Raw genomic sequence first — 23,754 nt, 5'->3', positions numbered from 1 at the left:
CACAGAGGGTCTGTGTGGCCAGGAGAGCTGAATAAATGTTCAGACATTTATTCCAGAGACAGCTGCAGGCTCCCAGCAAGGGAGCATCACTCACTTCTGCATCATTCACTTCTCTGTGTGTTACACCCTTCAAGCTTTGTGTGAGGTGGGGATATTCCAGAGCTGTCAGGATCCAGAGGTTCAAGATCCAGGCAAACAAACCCCTCCCCACACTGAAATGTCACCTTAAATTTCATTTCACCTTAAATGGCTGAGCAGGGAATAAAAACCTCCTATCTTAAAACATCCACAGCAGCTGCCTCCCCTCAGACTCTGACATAATACAAAGATGGAAAACTCCTACTCCCCACTGCTGGCTGGGTCTGTGCCCAGCAGCCCACAAGGTCCAGCTGAAAGATGGCCCCAGTTCAAACTGTCTCTGCTCTCTGGGAGCATGAGCAGATTTGTTGTGCAGCAGCTGCCTGACACTCTCGGGATGCTGAGAGTGCTGAAGTTTGGGCTGTGCTTCCCTGGCCTCGGGGTTGGAGTTGGGGTGGCAGCTGAAGGAGAGCTGAGATTCTCAGAGCATAGGAATGAAGTAACACCTAAATCAATCTCTGTGCTTGCTCAGTGCAAGGAAACACTACTTGGATTAGTTTCTCTGAATGTATATTTTGTTGCTGATGTACAGAATCCATCCCGTTTTGTTACCTCTCCTCTTTAGAGTTGCCAGGAGTTGTCTGGCATTGTGAGTTAATGCAGCAATGAGTTAAAACAATCACAGAGCAAGGAGTAAATACCTTCCACAGCAGATGAAAGCCAAGATGCTGGAGAGGTCCCAGGTGTGCTGCAGAGAAGACTGTGTGGGGCAGCAGCTCTGAGGCAGCTGGACTCAATGTGTGACAGGGGAAGGCAGGAGCCTTGCAGATAAAGGAGGCAGAAAGCACGTGGAGCAGCGCTTGGAGCTGGAGAGGAAACAGAACAGAGGATGTCAACACGTAGGCATGACCAGGGGCAGGAGTGAGAGAGCCAGAGAACAGATTTTTAGGGATGGCTGTCTCACTCTCCTGCTGCTTTTTAATCCATCCACTCCATAAGGAAAGGTGCAGAAAAGGGTTTTGGTAAAGAGAGGAGCTGGTACTCACATGGATTACAAACACTGGCAAAACCACTCTTGTTTTCCTAGCACTTGAGGCACGCAGACACTAAAATACAATGAACAAATAAGGACAATAAGGCAAATAAAAGCATGTGAAGAAATAGGATCAGTTTCCCAAACATCCTGAACACTTGTGCTTTGCAGTGGTTTACTCTGCTGCCAAGTAATCAAGATGATCTCCCAGGCTGAGCTCAGAAAAACATACAGGGGGAAAATGTAGGTATGGAGCATTTTGCATGGTGTCAACACACTGGCACAGAAAGCAGGCTTTAATCCTCAGTAAGTGCTGAGCACACACATACAAAGTATGAAAGCCCAGGGGTAAAAATTCCAGCAGCAGCAGAATTTACAAACCAGCCCTGTCTCTTCATGGAAAATGATGCAGCATTGTTGTCTGCAGTGCAGGAGCTGCAAGGTGAAACCCCCTTTGCTTGTTTCCTTCTTCTGGTGGTGCTCAGATGGGCCACGGCATTAGAAGGGATATCTGAATATTTAGAAGGAATATCTGAAAGCTCTAAGCAATTGTAAAAACCTCATGTTTTTCTTGGTAAACGACCCTGGTTGACAGGAGACTCCTATTTCTCCAGCAAGAACTACTTGTGCTTGCAGAGAACATTACAAGATGACACTGCAATCTGATAACTCAGTGTTTCTGTGGTTGACTTTGTTTTATTTGGTGGTGTTTCTAGATTTTTTGTGGAAATCTCTACCCTGTTTCTTAGGAGGTTTTTACCCTCTCATTTCAGAACTACACCACATCTAAGAGGTTCCTGCTGTGCAGGGAAAGAAAACCCTTTTTTCCACCTCTTTGGTAACTAAATTTTTAAGCCACCAGCAAGTAGCAAAAAAACTTCAAAGCTGAAAGTTTTTTTTTTGCACCCAACTAAAGTATTTGTTTAATTTACATTTAACACTAAGATGGTCACTTAATATATTTTTATTGTTATAATATATTACTATATCACTTTTTATTTACATCTGCTCAGTTAAAAACCCACTGTATTTCACACCTCTGTAGTGGAGTGCTTAGGAATTCTAAAAAAAAATGTTTTGAACTCCATTTCAAATGGGATAGGCAGGTGGAGTACAAGGGTTTGAGCATTACCAAATCTTTACAATCTGCAGAAAAAACTCAGGCTTTGAAATGAGCAGACAGACAAATATCTGCCCAAATCTTGGAGGTCACCTCATGTACAGCAGGACACAAAGCTTATGTTCAGTTGTCCAGAAAATATGGAAATATACTTCTCAAATGTGCAGGCTATGTCAAAGAATACAGAAATCAAACAGCTAATGAGCAACAGCCCGATGACTGAGGGGTTTTGTACACACAATTCACCTTGGGGGATGCTGTTTAAGCAAAAATATTAACATTTTTCTATAGTTCAAAGTATTATGCCTGTGCCTTGTGGGTCATAATAAGGGCAAAGAATGGCTGTGACTGCTCTGGGGTCAAAACCCATTTCCAGCTGCAATAAAAATAAGGAATTCAAATTTCTAAAGGTGTCATTTTAGGGGTTCTTGTCATGATTTTCCTATTGTAATGTAAAGTAAATCATAAGAGAGGGCAATCACTATTCAATCCCCAAGAAGGCAATTGAATTCTGTAGGTCTCATGAAAGTAAAATAGATTTAAAAATGGAAAAGAATATCCTAGAAATTTTAAAAAACCCCATCAAAACAACAAAAGGAGGTGGGCAGTGAAGAAGAGGAACATTGCTACTGCTTGGCAGGAATCCTGTGTTATTCTTTGGGTTCTTCACATGCTACAGAAGTAAATTCTAGTGACCATAAGTGAGTGGGGAGGATCATTTTATTAAGTGTTTGTAAAACCACTCGACATTTCTGGATGGAAAAATCCTACACGAGCAAAGCAATATTCCATTCCACTATGGACTGTTTCTTCCCTATCTCAGCACTCTGAGGGAACACAAGAGCACCTCCATGTCATAAGATTTAATTTTGTAGATTTTTGTCTATATCCTTAAGGGTGTTTTTAATAGAAAAAAAAATCCAGCAGATCGGTTTGAATTGCTCCAGCTACAGAACTTTTTATCAGGTGCAGCCAGGCCCTCAGTTCAGCAGAACAGAGATTTTAAAGTTCTCTCAACTCTATCCTTTGCTGCTTCCTTCTGTACTCTGACTTGCCAAGCACAGACACCCTTCAGCTTCCCTTTGGAACTTCTCAGAATTCCTGCCCTATTAAAATATCATTGAGTCATTGAAAATAGTTATAAACACACTGGAAGATTTGTAGAAGATAAAATTCCTTCTGGATGTAAATAATTAATAGAACAGGAAAGTCTGAAGAGTCACCATAATTTATGGCTGCTCCTTGTCCTTACATAATGTTCTTTTCCAAATTCATGACCCAGAGAAACACTGAAGATGATGGAGTCTGCCTTTGGGAATGTGATCATGACATCCCAGCTCATCTTTGTTTTCTGCCTCATTTTTGGAGGCACTACATTGATGCCTTACACTACAACACAATTGCTAAAACTGCCTGTGTTCAAGTTTGTTAATGCAGTTGTAGAAAAGTGAAAAAGGAGAATATAAATGAAAATTATGAGCCTGAATAAAAATGAAATGCTAGCATTGCTGCTGGGATTCAGCTGGTTCTTATTAATGAGGGTTTGGAAAAGAATCAGGTTTTATATTATCTTCTGAATAGCTGGAATAAGATCACTAGTTGGAAAGGTTTACTGGCCCTAAAGATATTGTATTTTTCTGCCTTAACTACTCTTGGCTGTAAGAGGGGATGTAACATCACAGTCTGACTGCCCTCATACTTTCTGTTCCCAGCTGAATTCCAGTTTGATTTTGGTAGTGTTGTGAAGTCTGAAATTCCAGTTCTTTCATTCCTGGTAATTTTGTATTGGAAACCTCGGGGCCAAATATAGCAAGCCAACTATTCCCAAATTTAAATTCACTTGGGAAGGGTGTAGAGGGGAGAAGGGCAAGCCATGCCCCAGCCCCAGGAAGGTCTTTGGAGTCACTGTTTTAAGCAGCAATAGGGAATGAGTCCTGCTGTGTCTGGCCAGGAGTTGTAGGGAGCAGCAATCCCATCCTGGCTGCAGCTGGGTGGGATGGAGGCATGCAACTTTATATGGATGGATTTGTCCCATTTATCCTGCAGTAGTTTTCCTGTCAGTTAGTGCCTGAGATCTTTAGTCACTCCTTGGTGCCTATGAATTAGGATATATGAAACCCTGGAGTCCTATAAAAGATATATATCCAGCTCCAAGGCGACATGGAAAGTTCCAAAGCAATCATCACATGTCAATCATTGATTTTAGAATTTGCTTTCTGGATGATAATATAGGGATGATATACAACCCTGGTATGCTCCTATAACTTACTCCTAGCCAGGATTTTTATTTCTAGCTCATTTAATTTACCAGCTTTATGCCATTGAGGTCATTGACTTCAGGAGAATCAGATTCACACGCTCCTCCAAAAGCTGTTTTCTGTCATTTATTTTCAGATTTGTCACTAGTTTTGTAAGTGATGTGTTTCCCTTCACTTTATTTTTATTTTGACAGAGACGATTTCTTTATCTTTCATTTAATAACTATCAGTTTGGTTTTGTTATCTGCAGCAGGATGAATCTTTCTGCTCTGTCAGGGTGGCTCATGTTCAACACTCACTAACAGCCAATCTGTCACAGCAAGGGCTGCATCCTGTCACAAGCCCTTACTGCTATGGCCACCCTGACCTAAGATCACGGGGTTTTTCCCAAAGGAATCACATTTTACATGACTGTTGATGCCTCTGAATTCCCATGAGCATGTTCTACAGGCCAAAGTATCATAATGCCAAACACTGGGAAACAAATTTGAGAAGCAAAATAAATGATTATATTCTTAGAAGTTTTGATTTTGTTTTACCACTCAGGAGTTTTAAAGTGAGGCTTTTGAAGGTGAGCTGTGCCGGTCCCATGTCACCAGGCCTGTCACCTCCTGTCACAAACCTCCAGCTGTGGCTCCAGGCTGGATCTCTCCCAGCAGATGGCCTCACTCAGCACCAAATGCTCTGAGGGAAAGGGGTGTTAATGAAGGTGATGGGAAGGACACTTCTTTTCCTCTCTTTGGACTTCTCTGCAGAGACACCAGCAGGTGAAATACTGATGTACTGGTTCAGGATGAAAGAAGGGATAAAATTAGGACCATGCAAATGAGCCATTTCCATTACTTATACCCCCATAAATACAGAATAAACATTAAGATGTGTTTTCCAAAGCCTCAGTGGCTTTGGATTTGGTGCATCCCCACCCTACAGAATCATAGCATGGTTTGGGCTGGAAGTGACCTCAAGGATGATCTGACTGCACCCCCTGCCACGGGCAGGAACATTCCACTATCCCAGGTCTCTCCAAGCCCAGCCTGGCCTTGAGCACCTCCAGGGATGGGTTGAGACTCATGGAGCAATTCCCCCTTAAGCACCCCAAACTGCCAGGGGCTCAGCAGGCTGTGAACCGCCCCTGTTATGATCTTTACCTGGGCCCAGGCTGAGTCAGAGCTCTGGAGGCAGATGCTGGGTGCACATCCTGATGACGAGGAGGATCACGGTGACACCATGATGCTCCCTGCCGCAGGGCAGAATTTTTCTCAGTCTACTGCTCTCCCTAGAAATCCTCAAAGGAACATTTCAGTGCTGGAGGCATTTGGAAAAAAGAAAAAAAAAAAAGAAAAAAAAAAAGGAAGTGTATGAGACACAGGTAGCTTCCAGCTGGCTCTCCAGCACTCATAAACCTCTTATTTACAGGCTGAGTCACGGCAGATATAATGGAGGAATGAACTGTTGGGTCCATTAGAGATTCCCATTTTCTTGCTCATCAGCTAAGATCAAGGCAAAGCTGTGCCTCTGACACTGCTCTTAGTCATAATTGCTTCAGGATTCCCTTCAAGGCCTCCCAGGGCCCAGAAATCTTTTCCCTGTGTTGCTACTGCTAAATTTTAGTTCATATAACTTATATACTGGTGAAAATGTTTCCATGAGAGATGTGCCAGAGGCACCTTCTCTTTACCAGCAACTTCAGCAGCAGCTGCCTCCCTCATTTCTCTCTCACTACCAGAAGCAGTGAGACAAAACTAATTCACTACTTGTTGCTTATTTTGGTGACCTCCACGATCCCACTTGCTGCACTGACAGCCAAGCACTTCTGTTTATTTTTTGCACATCCCTAAAACATGCCAACAACTTCAAGAATGACAGAAAACAACATTCCAAATTGTATCATGCCTTAGATTACAACATTCTATGCTTATGTTTATTGACTATGTTTATTTTTATGTAGAAAATAATTTACTTGCTGTCTTTGACTGAGACAAATAAGCATTAATTTATCTTTTCTCAGTGTAGGAGCTGCTTTAATGGCATCCAGTCAAGTGCAGAGAGAAGGCTGCACTGACTGCTGTTCTTATTGGAAGCAATTAATTTAGTAAATTTATTAAATTTTCATTCCTAATAACTTTCCAGGCAACATTCCCCGTTTGTCCATTTTTCCTTGGATTCTATGGGTAACTTTAACAAAAAGGGAATTCCCTAAACATATTTTGTTTGGCACATTTTGCACTTAGAGGTGCTGCAAGCAAAGAGCTTTTCAAGGCACAGAACCATTTGCTTTTTGATGAGCTCCATTTCCCCACTCTCCAGAATTATGGAATCCTGGAATGCCAGAATAGTTTTAGTTGGAAGGGACCTTAAAGCTCACTCAGTTTCATCCCTGCCATGGCAGGGACACCTTCCACTGTCCCAGGCTGCTCCAAGCCCTGTCCAACCTGGCCTTGGCACTGCCAGGGATCCAGGGGCAGCCACAGCTGCTCTGGGCACCCTGTGCCAAAACCAGTCTGGGACTCTTTAATTCTACTCTACATGTGCTGAGACTAAGAAATAAGCTTGAAGTGAGGTTTTTTTACCCACCAGGTCTGCCCTCCTGTATACAGGTAAATCCTGAAGAAAGACTCACTTCATTGGGATATTTTATGAATGTCTGGGAGTGGTAGAACAGAGGAATAGTCTATGGATGCTGAATAACACTGCATCATTTACTGGATTCCACCACAGCCAGGAATCCGGGAAAAAGACAGTAAAAGAACTTTAAAAAAAAAGTCCTGCTGAAAATAAATGCTTTTGTGGTTAAAAGCCAGCCAGTTGGAACTGAAACAGTGTTTTCTTAGGGTGGCAGAACAGTTGGAAAAGTTGTTGGATTATTTTTGGCAGTGGCCAGCACATTATAGCTCTATCATTACTGGTACTCAACTCTCCAGAGTTCACTGAAAGGGTTATTACTTCACTAGTACATTCCTGCAAAAACACAGCATACTCCATCTGTAGCATGAAGCTCTGGATGCTGGAACTCTGCGTGACCTTTCTGACACACTGATGTGAGTGGAACCAGCTCAGCTCCCAAACACTGCAACACCCAGGGGCAGCCTGGGCAAGGCGGGGTGGCCAAACCACTGTGCACGTAACAGGGTGACTCCTGTGCCCTGCACTGATGGAAACAGGCTGGGAGGGTTTCAGCTGGAGGTTTAAACATCGTACCTGGCTGTTGTGAGAGCCAAACCCAGTGGCTGCCTTTGCTGGCAGCCAGTGCTCCCACTGACAGACTCTGTGCAGGTGGAAAGTGAGGCCAGTTCATGCTTTGGTTAGCAGCTTGTTCTCCTTAGCAAATGCACTTCAGCCTGATGCAGCAGGATTTTTGCAGTGCAGGAGTACCTTATCCAACCCCTATTTACCTCATCCAACCCCTACTTCCCTTGTGAAATGGAGCAGATAAGCTATTGAATAATAAGATTAATAAAATAATATTTCTATCCCTTTCAGTGGCATGAATTTACAATCAGAAAATTTGTTTTGCTGAGAAGGTGTCAGTGTGGTGGATTTAACTGGTGAAGAAAAGAATGGTTTTCCTTTAGCTGGGGTCTATATGATCATCCCCAATGTAGTGATTAAAGCTGGAGTAATTGCTGCCCTTACAGCAACACAACAAACACCTAAGTATTTGCTTTTATGTGCCTGTGAGTTTTGTATCTTCAATTCTTCTCAAATATCAGCCTCAATCAGATAATTGTCTGCCAATAAATGGCAATTCTCCTCCTGAATTTAATTGTAACCAGATTTGCTTCCCAGAGCAGATGTTGGGGCCGTGAGCCCTGGTTTGTGCCTGGCTGCTGTGCAGTGCCATCAGCTATTGCTGCCACTCCTGGCTCTGCTGAGCCTGCGAGGTGTCTGAGAGGAGTGGGAAGCAGTGGATCAATAACCAGAGCCTAGCAAAGGTGCTGAGTAAAGGCAGCCCTGTCTTACGAATGTGCTGCTCTGCAAAGCCTGGGACTGCTCTGGACAAGCTTGATGCTGTGACAGGGAAAAGGCACAGCTCAGAAAGCCAAGGGGGTTTGTCCCCGTGCTCCTGCTGCCACGGGGGGAATGGCACTGAGAACTCTGATTTTTTAGCACAGAGAACACTGATTTTTTAGCATTGAGAGCACTGATTTTTTAGCACAGAGAACGCCGGTTTTTTAGCACTGAGAACACTGATTTTGTGGCTGATTACTGACACAAACCCTTCTGCCCCAGTGACCCACGGCACACGCAGCTGGCAGGAGCAGCAGGGCCCCATGGCAAGGTGCAGCCCAGCCCGGCTCAGCTCTGGATGAAATAAGGACCTTGCTGGGGGAGCAGTTCTTCGTGCAGTGCACTCACAGGTAAGCCAGCACTCACTGCCACAGCAGCCTGGAGTCCCCCGTGCCAGGCTCACACTGCAGCTGCTCCAGAGGAAGGGTTAATGGCCCTGGCCCAGCACAGGAGGTGCAATTTTGGCATCACAATGCCTGTGGTAACATTTGTGGCCAGGGTTCCCATCACACACCTGTGGATCCCCAGCACTGGAACTGCAGCTGCACATCCCCTGCAAGTCCAGGTGGCTGCACGAGGCATCCACTGGGAGCATCTCCAGAAAGCACCATCAGAGGCTCTAATAACTAATTATGGGACAAAGTTTGGAGAGAGAATCATAGAACCCCAAAATGGTTTGGGTTGGAAGGGACCTTAAAGCTCAATCTGTTCCAACCCCCTGCTGGACACCCCAAACTCCCCAAAATATCCTGTAAAACACCTCTGTGTGCCAGTAAAAGAGTTCACAACCCTCACAGCCCAAGGCACACCTATTCTTTAATGTTAACTTCTCTTGCCTGTGTTGTCATCAAGTTGAGTTCACTTTTTTAATGTGTCACTTGCTATTCTCCACTAACTCAATGATAAAAATAATACATTTTGAATTTTCAGAAAAGTTACCACATATCCCAAATACATTCTGTCTGTTTTTGGGCCACACTCCACATAATGATTTAGCACAAGGAGAGAAAATCCAAGGCAATTAAAGAAAAAAGGCAAGCAACCAAGGTCTTTCTGCTTTTGTGTTAATGGACTTAAATCAAAAATCTCAGCACGGGCAGCACAAGAAGCCCAGAGAAGGGAGATAAATGTGGCTGCATTTTAGAGCAGCAAATCTTGTATAGCACAAAACCAGAACCAGCTCTTTGCTGACATTGCAGCATCTCTTTCCTATAGAAGGAAATAATAAAAAAGGGGTTTATGCATAAACACAATACACTGAGGCTGCTATTGGCATGGCTAAATTGTGCCTGGATTTTATTCTGCAAACCTTTTCCATTAACATTTCTGTCAGGAAAGCTGCCTCTTGAGAGATGTAATGAACCATCTGACTTTAGTTTGGTTGTGGAACAAGGGGTTACTCTCTGGAGGGAGCACAGCCAAGCTCTGAGCTACACCCAGCTCTGTTTCCTTATACAGAGGATGACGAGTGCTCCAGCACGAGCAGCACGTGGGAAAGCAGCAACCCTCAGCCTTGCTTTAAACAAATTAAAGTGCCTTTGGAACAGTGAGGATTTGCTCTGTGACAAACATTTGACTCTCCTCGTCATCATTTTGTCCCCAAAGCCTCCAGCCCAACAAGCCCAACAGCACAGACAAGTGCTCACACAGCTTTTGGCCTTTCTCTTCTTTTCTCCCCTCCACACAGGCTCTGCTTCTCCTCCTCAGTCACTGCCTTCACTTGGTGTCTCCTGCTGGCTCCCTGAGTGTTTGCTCAGCCCTGCACAAACCTTGCTGTTTATGTCATTCCAGCTCCTGTCTGAGATAAGACACACCAGATCCTGTGGGACATCTTAGGGTTGTTCTGCATTTTCCACAGGATTATGCTCTGGCAGAGCACCCTGGTCAAGTCCTTTAGTGCTGCTCAGGATTCTAATCTGAGAAAGCTCCACAGAGAGGGGGGAACTGCAACCATAATTGACCCACACCCAGCAAAAACACAGAGAAATTCTGGGAAATCACAGTGGAACTGCAGAGCCTGATTCCTCTGGTACAAAACCCTGTTTGTCCAGTGGCTTTGGGGCTCCCTGCCTGCTGGCCAGCCACGGCAGAGCTCGGGGCCAGCTGAGACTTGTCAGGAAAACAAGGCAAAGAGACGGGGAGGAGCCTCACTTGGGCTTTTCTGTTTATACCCTGTCTCTGCTTATTAAGTCTTTACAGAGGAAATACAATGTCTGCCCCTCACTGCAATTCCAGAGCATTTTTGAATGTCTCTCATTCCCAACATGTGGCTGAATTAGTCAGCACATGGTAGTTGCCCAATGAGGTATTGCTGGTGCTGCTCTTCCAGCATGAAATGGGTCTTAGCAAAGGTTTAGACACTTGGCTTGCACTTTTCCATGCCCAAACAGATGTGCCTGTCCTCTGGATTGAAGGAGGACCAGCACTGGCACTGTATCTGCTCTGCAGGGACTTTTGGGGAGCTCTTGCTCCTCATGGCATTCTGAAAAAAAAATCCAGGTGTTTCCCTGACCAGAATTCCCAGTACTTCAGCCACAATGTCTGTAGCTGTGCTGTATCTAAGCAGATGCAGTTTGGTATCCACAGTGCTCCGATATTTGCCCTTGAATGTGGAAAAATCCCGTCTGCCCTTGTGGCACAGATACCTGAGCTCTTTGAGGAAGGAGCCTGGGCTCTATCTGCCCTAACTCTGATGAGGTGTGTCCTGAAAGGGCAGCTGGAGAGCTGGCAGCTGCTGGAGGCTGCTGAGCCAGCCTGCAGTGGGGCCTGGCCACGTGGCAGGTGAGTGTGGCTGCTGAGGGTGTGATAATGGCACGAGGTACTGGTGTGCTGGCCCCCACTGTGGCCCCAAGGACACCTCTGCAGACAATTTTAGGGAATGGACAGCTGTTCTAGCCAAAGGACTGCTGCTACTTTCACTCCTGTGCAGCCAAGAGACCAGCCCTGGCCAAAAGGGTTGCGGCAAAACTCACTAGAGATCTGACTCCTGGGAACATGCTGTCACCATATGGTGTCCACATTAATAACACCAAACAAGTGCTTCATAAACAGTGCTCTAACGACAAATACCAGAGGAATTAATAATAATCTAGCTATTATTTTCTAATGTTCTCGCTTTATTAAGAACACTGATGCTGTCTGAATGAGCTCTTCCGGAAGAACAACATCTGGCACTCACGTGAATACCTGATGAAATCCATATGATCCTGGGTATCTGATAAATTCATGGCCAGAACAGCAGTGGTTTGTGCCCTCCTGCCTCACAGTAACAGTGCCCTTCTCGCTTATTCTAGGTCATAATATAATGCCCACGCTGTTCTACACTCTGCAGTAACAGTGCCCTTCTCTCCCATTTTAGGTCAGAATGTCATGCCCATGCTGTTGTACACCCTGACTGCAGTAACAGTGCCTTTCTCTTCTTGTTCTAGGTCAGATTGTAATGCCCATGCTGTTCTACACCCTGACTGCAGTAACGGTGCCCTTCTCTCCCATTCTAGGTCAGATTGTAATGCCCATGCTGTTCTACACCCTGACTGCAGTAACAGTGCCCTTCCCTCCCGTTCTAGGTGATAACATAACGCCCATGCTGTTCTACACTCTGCAGTAACAGTGCCTTTCTGTCTCGTTCTAGGTCATAACGTAGAGGTACTGGTGTGCTGGCCCCCACTGTGGCCCCAAGGACACCTCTGCAGACAATTTTAGGGAATGGACAGCTGTTCTAGCCAAAGGACTGCTGCTACTTTCACTCCTGTGCAGCCAAGAGACCAGCCCTGGCCAAAAGGGTTGCGGCAAAACTCACTAGAGATCTGACTCCTGGGAACATGCTGTCACCATATGGTGTCCACATTAATAACACCAAACAAGTGCTTCATAAACAGTGCTCTAACGACAAATACCAGAGGAATTAATAATAATCTAGCTATTATTTTCTAATGTTCTCGCTTTATTAAGAACACTGATGCTGTCTGAATGAGCTCTTCCGGAAGAACAACATCTGGCACTCACGTGAATACCTGATGAAATCCATATGATCCTGGGTATCTGATAAATTCATGGCCAGAACAGCAGTGGTTTGTGCCCTCCTGCCTCACAGTAACAGTGCCCTTCTCGCTTATTCTAGGTCATAATATAATGCCCACGCTGTTCTACACTCTGCAGTAACAGTGCCCTTTTCTCTCCCATTTTAGGTCAGATTGTAATGCCCATGCTGTTCTACACCCTGACTGCAGTAACGGTGCCCTTCCCTCCCATTCTAGGTCAGATTGTAATGCCCATGCTGTTCTACACCCTGACTGCAGTAACGGTGCCCTTCTCTCCCATTCTAGGTGATAACATAACGCCCACGCTGTTCTACACTCTGCAGTAACAGTGCCTTTCTGTCTCGTTCTAGGTCATAACGTAATGCCCATGCTGTTCTACACTCTGACTGTAGCTTTTTTGATCGGCACACAGGCAGCTCCCAAGTCAGAGGACAATGCTCCACTGGAGTTTCCTGCAGAACACTCCCTGCTCAGCACCCGGAGCGACGGACACCCCATTGCCCAGGAGGCTCCGCAGACACCCCACGGCCACGCCACGTGGAGCCTCGGCAGGAGAGAAGCTCTAAACATCACCGTGGACCCCAAAATCTTCCGCAAGCGGCGTTTCCGGTCTCCCCGGGTGCTGTTCAGCACGGAGCCCCCGCCGGTGGCGGGGCAGGGCCGGAATTTGGGATTTCTCAGCGGGGCGGGGGCTCTCAACAGGACTGCCCGGAGCAGGAGGAGCACACACCCCGTGCTGCACCGCGGGGAGTTCTCGGTGTGCGACAGCGTCAGCATGTGGGTCGGGGACAAAACCACGGCCACCGACATCAAGGGCAAGGAGGTGACGGTGCTGGGCGAGGTCAACATCAACAACAACGTCTTCAAGCAGTACTTTTTCGAGACCAAGTGCAGGGACCCCAAGCCGGTGTCGGGCGGGTGCCGCGGCATCGACGCCAAGCACTGGAACTCGTACTGCACCACCACCCACACGTTCGTCAAGGCCCTGACCATGGAGGGCAAGCAGGCGGCCTGGAGGTTCATCCGCATCGACACCGCCTGCGTCTGCGTGCTCAGCAGGAAGGCGGCCAGGCCCTGAGCCCGCGCCCTCCGACCCCCCTACCTCAGCCTGTAAATTATTTTAAGTTATAAAGGACTGCATGGTATATTTATAGTTTATACAGTACAGAAAGAACCTCATTATTTATTAAACTCTTTTGGAAACCTTTGGTGTTTTGTAAGTTATTTACTGGCAGAGCTCTGTGTTTGTTTTAGTGTCATTCAGCTCTACAGCTCCGGGCTGTTGAACAAGCTTTCAGCAAAAAGAAAGCGTTTTCCACACAGTTTTCACACGTATTGCTCTCTTTTACAAGGAAATTTCCCTGCCAGTTTATTGTAGGTTTATTTTCAATTGAAATTTTTTTGTCCAAATACCAAGAGACCGAAACAGAACTTTCAAAACTTGCTTCCAGTGTTACTAATTATCTATAAAGGTATTAATCATATATAATTAACCATCTTAGTGAGGTCCTGGTAGAAACACTAATCCTTCATTGTTGCCAGATCAATTTATAAGTAAGAACTTTAATGCATATTTTAAAATTGCCCACTGTTACTTTCTTTGTAAAAATAACCCATTCTGAATTATTCTGGAACACTTGTTTGCACAGGAATAGAATCTCAAAATGTGTATTTTTGTGTTAAAATGGTATTTTACAGCTCATTACTTCAGAACTATATCAGAGTGATGGGATTTCAAATGTCAATATACTTATATAAATTTAAAAAGTTCAAGTGCCTTATAATCCAAATTTGATAATTTTCTCAAGCCAGCATTCTGGTAACAGGACCTTCCATCAGAGCAAGTCTTTTCATGCATGACAGACTAAAATCCAAAAATAAATAATAAAAAGATCACTGAGGCTGTGTTTTAGCAAGGACCCAGAATAACCCTGTGCTCAAGATTTCTGCGTGTCGGGGACATCGACCTCCAGAAATACCCGGCGGAGCCCCAGGCCTGTGCTGGGCGTTCCACTGCACTCTCCAAAAGCTCCAGATCCTCTCCTTGTTTCCCTTGGAAGAGCAGCTGTTCTCCATTGCAGAAACTGTTTCAAAACAAATACCATCAAGGTTTTTCAGCATGGTCCCTTCCAAATCCTAGAGGGCACAGCCACCCTGGGCTCCCCTCCTGCACGGTTCTTGCTTTAATGCAAAAAGCAGAGCTGACCTTTGCTTCCTGCACGTAAGCAGCACGGCAGGGCAGCAAATCTCCAGAGAAAACGTGCTGGGGTAAAACAGTGCCAGTGGAATTAACCCAGGCCAGGCAAGAGGTGCTTCCTGGTGGGACAGTGCCAGTCTGTGTGACCTGGAGGGCACAGACACCACTCCTGACCATCTCTGCTCTGCCAGTTTGCACTCCCCTCCAGTAAGTTTTTATGGTGTGGGGCAGCAATGCCCCAGTGAGAAAGTATGGCTCTCTCATATTTGCAATATTTTAATGAATAATCACTTATCTTGAGGAGGAGGCAGGCTCCTGGCTGCCCTGATCCTCCAAATATCAACTTATTCTGGAATAGGGAGAGGCAAGGAAGGCTCAGGGTGCTTTGAGTGCAGCCACAGAGGTCTCAGGTGCCCTGACACAGCAGCAGAACCCTGTCACCATCACAGGAGGGATGGAGGGACATCAGTGACACAAAGTGTTCTGAGGCAGAGGAAAGCATGGAACTGGAGCAGGTTTCCACCTGTGCTCCTCGATGGCCTTAAAGCCACGGTAACAAATTGCTGTAGAACTGTTTTCCAGACCCAACAAAATGGGACTGGAGAAGAATGAGCTGCTGCTCATTCAGGACTCCTAGGTTTATGGAGACAGATTATTTTACCACTGACATAAGAGAACTGCAATTGAAAGTGTCTTCTGAATGCCTTTGGTAATTCCAAACACGTGTAAGACCTGGCATTTCTTCAAAAGCCCTGAAAGTGATGCCATTCTTCCTCGGGAAAGCTGGAGAGGGACTTTAGGCAAGGACACTTGGTGATAGTGGGGGGTGGCTTTAAACTGAAGGAGAGTAGATTCAGATGGGATACTGGGGACAAATTCCTCCCTGTGAGGGTGGGCAGGCCCTGGCACAGAGCAGCTGCGGCTGCCCCTGGATCCCTGGAAGTGCCCAAGGCCAGGCTGGATGGGGCTTGGAGCAACCTGGGACAGTGGAAGGTGTCCCTGCCCATGGCAGGGGTTGGAAGAAAATGATCCTAAAGGTTCCTTCCAGCCCAAACCCTTCTGGGATTCCATGATAATTAAAGCAATATTGGGAGCTGCCATCTCTAATTAGAGATCACACCAAGAGGCCACACAGCAGAGCAGAGAGGGAAATCTGTTTGTTGATGTCACTTTAGGGAGAGAAGAAAACAACCGCAGGATTTAACTGCTCAGCAAGAACTTGCTGGGTTCTGAGCGAGATCTCAGGTGATCAAACCTGACCCACATCTGCAGGAGAAGGGGTGAGGGACAGAAGGGCCAGGTGACACCACAGCTCAGTTCACACTGCTGCAACAAAAGCTGCCAAAGCACCCAAATCAGCCTCATCTGCTTTGTTTCTGCTGTATCCGAGGGCTGACAGGTCCATCACGCTCAGATAATTTACTTTCACTTGCAATAGCTGCATTAGAATCTGTATGGTGAGTTAAGACTGTAGCTCAGCGTGGAGAATGGAGCTGATGCCCTGCTCAGCTTTTTGTGTAAGGTGACAATAACTGGAAACCTGTGAGGATGGATCTCTACAGACCGACTTTTTTCAACACTAACTGCTCACTCAGAGCTCTCTGCATTTCCCAGGAGTTCCTCTGGTGTGCTCAGCTTTTGGAACAAGTGCTACTCACTGAGTGCTGAATTCTCTTCCCACTGTCTAAGAAGTCTACCAGTTTTAATTTTATATATATGTATGCATGAAAACCAACTGCTTCCCTAAAGATGGAGCACCTTCATTTCTTCTTAAAGCCTTACTTCTAAATATAAGGATTGAAAACATTTATGGCTAAGAAAAAATAAAGCTACTTCATCTAAAAGGAGATCAACTAGAGGGACTGCTACGAAGCAGATTGATTGGAAGAATTACATCATTGCTAACTCAAGAATCTGAAATTCGCTTTAGAATCTGAGGACAGAAAAGCAAGATCCTTATATTTAAAAAGCAAATCCGATCAATCTGGTTTCACCTTTCACCAAATGCCACATGCCTGACACTCACAATTTCACTGCAGCTCAGCGGGTCTGACTAAGGAGTGAAGGTTAAATTTTGCCTGGAGGAAAACAGATCAATCTCTAGAGAGATGGATCATAATCAGTTTCCATCACCCAGCATGGGACTCATCCTCTAATCACTGCTGTAATTAGTTTGGTGGGGCTTTTTTTGAGGGGTGTGTGGGTGGTGGCAACAACTCATTTGAGATCCCACAGGTTACTCAGTCACTCCTGCTGCCGAGGGGATGCCAAGAGCCTGGAATGCCAGAAAGGCTGGAATGCCAGAAAGGCTGGAATGCCAGAAAGCCCATTCCAACACCTACACCTGCAACCAGGCTGCACTTCAGCGGGCCCGAGCGATTATTTTCATTTCAGCTGCAATACAGACAGGAAATGTTGCCACAGAGAGAGAAGAGATGGTTTACATAACAGTCCTGCTTTCTCCCGGTTTCCTTTCACCTCTTACATGACACTGCTGCTCCACTCTCTAATCCCTTGTTCAAACATGCAATTAAGCAGCAGCCACACCCTTGCCAGCTCTTCCTTAGTAAGCTACATCTCAGCAGGGCAATTACAACCACTCAGGGGATTTACTTGCAGGGTTTGGAATCACTGTGTGTGTGTGTGTTTTCGCTTTTCCCAGTCCGTTTTCCTGAGGAATTCTGTGCTCTGGAGAAGTCAGTGTCTCTGAGCCTACAAATGTGCTGATGTGGCATCTCCAGCCTGATATAAATCATTGGGCCTGACATTCAATCCTGAATCTCTTGGTCAGTAAAACCATCAAGGATTGTACATTGACACTTCAGTACCACCTTGCTTTGGGAAGTGAAAAGGAATCAGCAAAACCTAAGGAACACTGAACGTAGCCCAAAGCAAACAAAATATGGAATTACCACTGAGCAGCAGCTTAATACATAGAGAAAACACTCCAGAACACCTGGCACAGGGCTGAAACTAAGCAAATACAAGACAGAATTATCCAGCTTCTAATCTGGCCAGGAGACATCATCCATTGGTTTTACACAGCAGAAGGAAATCTTGGCAGGACAAATATCTTGTTAAAAAATGGATGTTCTTTGGTTTTGTTGGTGTTAAAGAAGATTAGATGATCAACTCTTTCCTGGATGCCCAATTTTGCAGCAGAACCCAGGCATTGGCCTCAAATTACCAGATAAAATATTTAGTCCTTATCCTCACAGTGATAACTGTTCTGCAATAATTGTCTTTACTTCAACAATCTATTCAGCACTTCCTCAGTGCTCTTTGAGTTTTCCTTCTTGTCCTTCCAGATTTCAAACACCAAATACTCCCCAGGGAATCAGAAATTGATAGCTTTTGGAGGTTTTCCCTAAACTCTCTGAGACATGAAGAGGAACAGTGAAGCTGCCAAGTTTTGCTGTGCACCTTTGCTGTCTGAATGATGGGGACACTACAATCTGACAATTAAAGTGGGTGGGATGAAGTAGGAGGTTATTCTGTTGTGTTGCTGACAAACTGTTCTGGAGGAAAAATTTTTCTTGCTTTACACCAGAAGAAAAATAAAACCAATCCAAAACTGCTCATGTCTAAGTCAGTGAAATGGATTTCTGCTTCAAATGTGAATGGTTTTCCTTTTGAAGCATTGCTTAGGCTTTTAAATAGAATAGAATTAAATAGAATATTGCCAGCAGTTCCTGCACAAACCCCAGCAGACCCACTGTGCAAAGTGGTGCCTGTGTGAAGGCTCCTTCTGCCTGGAAAAGGCAAGCCTGTACTGAGCACACTGACTCACGGATTGCCTCTTTTTTTATCTCTTCTATTTCCATAATCCAGCACACAGAGTGGGCCCTGTCAGGCATTTAGCAAGATCTTGCCCCCAGGGCTGTGATCCAAGCTGATGGGTGCAGGAGTGACTCACAGGGCTGGAAAGCTCTGCTGTAACCTCAGCCCAGGTGATGCCTTCAGCCTGGGATGAGCACAGATGCTCGTGGCACCTCTGTGCAAAACACATCTGCTGTTGTTACTGATCAGATGTGTCCTCTGGGGTTTTGTTCCGTTTCCCTTTTTCCTCTTGAATCATTGGATTTGGGTACATTCCAGTTCTACTGCACGGAGTCCAAGTCTGAGAACAAGTTAAGCTGTGGCAGGAAGGAAGGAGTGTGCACAACCCCAATTCCCTGGTGACAGGTCTATTAAGCAATAAATAATGAGCCTTTTATTACAGGTTCTAATTAGAACAGGACTTGTCTGATTTAGGAGCTCAACTGAGCACTCATTCCAAAATTCAGTTTGATCTGTTGCAGTGACATTCAAGCTCTATTTGTTTTCTTTTTGGATTGATGATGCACAGGAAGAAAAGGGAAAGGAAAAGTGTTCGTGTCACCAGCTGCAAAGGACTGCTTTGGTTCTAGGCTCCTTAGAGAGACTGGAACCCAAATTTCTAAAAACATGTGCATTCCAAGCCTTTAGACACTGTGAGTTGACATTTTAAGTGGGGTGGAACATGCTGGACACAGGCAGGAGCTGCTCAACAGGGAAATAACAAGAGAGTGTGCTAAATGTGCACTATATCAAACCTATAAATGTAAAACCCAAGTTTTTATTTTGTTTTCTCGCACAAGGTCCAGAATACTTTTCATAAAGTCATGGAAAACATTTTCTTATTAAGGTAGTAAAAAGCCAAGCAGACAGATTTTGCACAAATTTTTTAAAAGCCTTTACGTCACTGACAACAATTATAAGAAATTTTCAGCCACAAATATTGTTTAGCAAACAGTAAAACTGGAGGCTTTGTTAAAAATATCCTGAATCAGAACAGCTGTAATGGGCTAAAATGAAGAAGTGAAGGTGCAAAATTGTGTGGAAAGTCCCTTGTCTTCCATTAACTTCTCAAGACTATAAATCAGAATAGACGAGGAGAGCAAAAAAGAGGTTTTGGAATGATATCCGTAAATTTAGATGATTAGTAGCACAGGAAAAGCAGTATCTAATGGGAAAGTGCTGTTCTAAACTGGGACTGTTTACTGGGGAATGATGGAAGCCCAGTCCTCTCGTTCTAGGAAGTCAAGAGTTCTTGAAGTTCCCTTTCAAAGTGCGCTCCCAAAGCAGATCCCTGAAGCCAAAGACAACAAACTTGGCCAGGGTTATTGTCAGGCTGAAGCAAACAACTGCTGAGCTGTGTGCCTGCAGGAGCCGTGAGCCCAGGCAGAGCAGCCAGCTCCAGCCCCATCCCCAAGCCCAGCAGGCAGCTCCTGCAGCATCATTTGCCAGCTGCAGGGGCAGGGTTGGCACACACGGCTCTGCCACAGAACTGCAGAAACCCTTCGTGCCACAAGGCCAGGAGCTGATGCCCAAAAGCCATGTCTAGCTCCCAGCATCTTCTTGCTCCACCCTGGCCACATCAGCACAGTGACCTGCACAGAATGCAGCTCATTATGCATTGATACAATTAGTGACTAATTGCTGACGCAGGAAAGAGAAAAAAACCCAAACATTTGGGTTACTTGCTCTTGACAAACTTCTGTTGGAGTTTTCATGCTTCATCCATGCTGCTGCACTAAGAGAGAGCTCAGAGCCAGGAGAGTGGTGGTAATAAAGCTTCTGGGAGAAGTTAAAGTTTTTCTGCTGTGCCCTGAGTGCAATCAGTTACTCTGACTGCAATTTCTACAGCCAGCACAGGGAGGAGAGTGGAATTGAAAATTAAGGCTACACATTCCAGGAGTTGCAGATCCTGTATAATCTCAGCACTGCTGACAAAACAATCATGGAATGGTTTGGAAGTGACTTTAAGGCCCACCCCACCCCACCCCTGCCCTGGGCAGCGACACCTCCACCATCCCAGGCTGCTCCCAGCCCTGTCCAGCCTGGCCTTGGGCACTGCCAGGGACCCAGGGGCAGCCACAGCTGCTCTGGGAATTCCATTCCAGCCCCTCACCACCCCCACAGGGAAGAAGAGCTTGCTAACATCTGCTCTAACCTACTCTCTGTCACTTTAGAACCATCTAATTAAGCTACATCAAGAGATTTTTCTTTCTGAAAATGCAAGATGGAGTCCCCAGCACCTCAAGTGTAACCAACCCAAAACTTTCTTGAAAACTGCACTTGAAATACAAATTGCTTCTATTTCACCAATGTATTAAAGACATTACAGGTCCTAATTGTCCGATTTGCTTAAAAATAGCCACACATTTATTTGGAGAATTTAAGATACAGATTATCTTATTTACAAAGGATTTGGGACAAAAGGAAAAAAAATATTATTTATCTAATCTTCCCTAAACTCAGATCACCTTCAGCTTTATCAAACTGCTTAGACATTGTCTGATGTGAGTGAACAGATGATTCATTTGGTGATTAATAACTCCCAATACCACTGTCATCAGCAAAGCTTAAACACTGACTTCGGAACATCAAAGCCATGCAAAGGCAGACAGGGAGAAACAAATTCATAAATGTGATTTTTGCAAACTGGATCTGCTTTGGCTCCTTCAGCACTGGGCTGAATAATGGTGTTGATTGTAATAGTTTATTCTTAATGTTCATAACAACCCATCATTCTCCAGACAAGTATACAGCACTTATCTTCCCATCCATCACCCAGCCCCGCGTTTGTGTTAACCAGTTGTAACAGGATCTCGTGTTTGAGCATCAAAGGTGATTCAACAAACATTTCACACTGTCACTTTCTCAGCATTGCCCAGTTTCTGTTTTGGTTTAGCCAATTTTCTCCATCCCATTCTTATTTATCTTTTATTTTCACTGACTATTATTTTTGGGTCGAGGATCTTGCTTATTAATATTATTTCTAAAATGCTCCTCAACAGTAGCACCTCTCATTCTATTTTTCCTATTTTCTGCAATATATTTATCTGCTTTGCACCTCGTGCCATAAACCTTCATTTGTTTCTCAAATTGTCACTCAGGAGATGCTGTGACTCCCCCCAGGAGGTGACCATGCACAGGGTGGGTGTTCCATCAATCTGAGCCTTCAAACCAGGCTTTATTCCTTCCCAAAGGATCTTCCCTGTCAATACCCTAAAGTGAAATGGCAGCTGGGGGCAGGAGCACCCCAGCCAGTTTTGGTGCTTCTGGTGAAGTGGTGGCTGGGGGAGCAAAGATATTTCACCCCATTTTACCCTGCAGAGCTCCTGCAGAACAGGCTGCAACAGCACCAGTGCTCCTGCCAGGCTGCTTCACTGTTCCCTGACACAGCCACTGGCACTCAGAGCCTCCCCTCAGGTAGGTATTAAATGCTCTGTTTCTCAGCTCAGCATCAGTTAGAGCTGGAGGTAAACCCACCCCTCCAGAGGATTCAGAACAACCCATGGAAATAATCAATTTCTTGCCCATTTGCCCTGGATGTGTGAGAGCTCTGCAGTCCCCTCCACTGGAAAACTGCTGAAGAGAGCTCTCTGCAAGGCTGGCCCTTTGCAGACACCTGGGAAATGTGAAGGAGCTCCTAGAGAGGAGCTGAACAATGTTTTATTTACTCATTTATTTGAGGCAGGACTGAAAATGAGCAAAACCACATGCACTTATAGCATTTATTTTGTGTTTCACATTTCCCTGGCAGTTTCTGTGTAGGTATCACATCTCAAGCATCATTGTAAAGCCCTAAAATACCCTTTCAAAGAAAAAGTACATTTTTAAAAGGCTTTTTTGTTGGTTTATTGAGGAGTTTTGTTTGTTTGCTTATTTATTGATTAAATAAAGCAGCCTCAAGGATAAAAAATGTTTCTGGGCTGACTCCAGTTACTTTCTTGGCTTTTTTCCAGTGATGTTCAAATCAGAGGTTGTTCAAACTAGGAAGCAGTAGTTTTGCCATTTACTCATACAAAAACTTGGGAGCTCTGGTATTTTTTTAGTACACATTGCTAACAGGGTTCAAGAGTACCCTCTCCTCTGTCATGTGGCTCTGGCTGTGCATAAACATTGCTTTGACCAATAGGGGCAAAATTAGATACTTCCCAGAATGATTTGTTGCATTCTCACGACAGTTGCGATCCCAGACTGGATTAGATCCAGTGGGAAAATGTTTAGACAAAGTCCTGCAGCAAAGAACACTCCTGAGAGATGTGCCTGTGGTCTGCCTAGGACAGAAGGCAAGGTTACAGCCAGGCCTGGAGAAATGTGCCACAGGGAGGTGCCTTGCAATGCCCTGTCTGGTTTTAGGGAGCAAAAAAATGGGAGCATGCAGCAAATGTGCAGCCACATTCCTGTTCTTCCCTGGCAGGGTGGGGAGGCTCTGGCACAGGCTGCCCAGAGAAGCTGTGGCTGCCCCTGTGTAGTGGTTTTGGTTTGTTAATTTGAAATTTTGTCAATTTTGAGATTTATTTGGCTAACATATTAAAGAGTGTGGCAGGTTTGGTGTTGGTTAATTATTAATGTACTTATTTTTTTGTTGTGAGATGGGGTTAGGAGAAAGGTAAAGTAGGTTTAAAACTTTAAAAGGGTATAAAGAAAAAATTATTAATAGTAATCAAAAGAAAGAGTAATAAGAATTGGAACAAAACAGAAGATCTCACTTCCAGAGATCCCTGGAAGTGTCCAAGGCCAGGCTGGAGCAACCTGGGATAGTGGAAGGTGTTGAGGTTGGAACTGGATGAGCTTTAAGGCCCTCCCAACCCAAACCACTTTGGAATTCTAAGATCTGCAATACCAACCATTTGGTTCAGCTCACATTACTCACACATCATGAAATGGAAACCAGAAAGAAGAAGGAGAAACATGGGGAGATCAGAAAAGGAAGGTTTCACTCAACCCTCTCTTCAAACACTCTCCTGACCCACTAGATTTTAGGCTTCAAGAGCTTTAGGGAATATTTAGCTAAAGACTACTCCTAATTCAGTGATCCAGCAGGACAGATAAGCACATCAGGACTGAGAGTTGCAAATGCAGCATGAAATTGGAAGCAGGAACGTGGTCTTAGCACCTCCTCTGTGCTGCACCAGCCAGAGCTTAACCAGCCTCTGAGGCCTTAAAAACTTAAGCCCGTACTCATTTCTCCTCATCAGCTACTTCGG

General features: G+C 45.0%; 1 protein-coding gene across 2 annotated transcripts in view; it reads left to right on the top strand.

The window, feature by feature from the left end:
- Positions 1–13,740, top strand: part of NGF (nerve growth factor) — a 28,318-nt gene extending 14,578 nt beyond the window's left edge. The window contains exons 2-3 of one of the 2 annotated variants that reach the window (XM_039699373.1): positions 8,720–8,847; positions 12,888–13,740. In XM_039699373.1, the coding sequence (XP_039555307.1) occupies positions 12,899–13,615 (717 nt within the window). In that variant the 5' untranslated portion in view covers positions 8,720–8,847; positions 12,888–12,898 and the 3' untranslated portion in view covers positions 13,616–13,740. The remainder of the gene's footprint in view (positions 1–8,719; positions 8,848–12,887) is intronic. The other variant, XM_039699375.1, reaches the window with a different exon arrangement.
- Positions 13,741–23,754: the final 10,014 nt, after the last annotated feature.

The sequence above is a fragment of the Passer montanus genome, unplaced genomic scaffold (genome assembly GCF_014805655.1).
Source record: "Passer montanus isolate IOZ18808 unplaced genomic scaffold, ASM1480565v1 scaffold132, whole genome shotgun sequence".
NCBI classification, from domain to species: Eukaryota; Metazoa; Chordata; class Aves; order Passeriformes; family Passeridae; genus Passer; species Passer montanus.
This window is presented reverse-complemented; position numbering and strand designations above follow the sequence as displayed.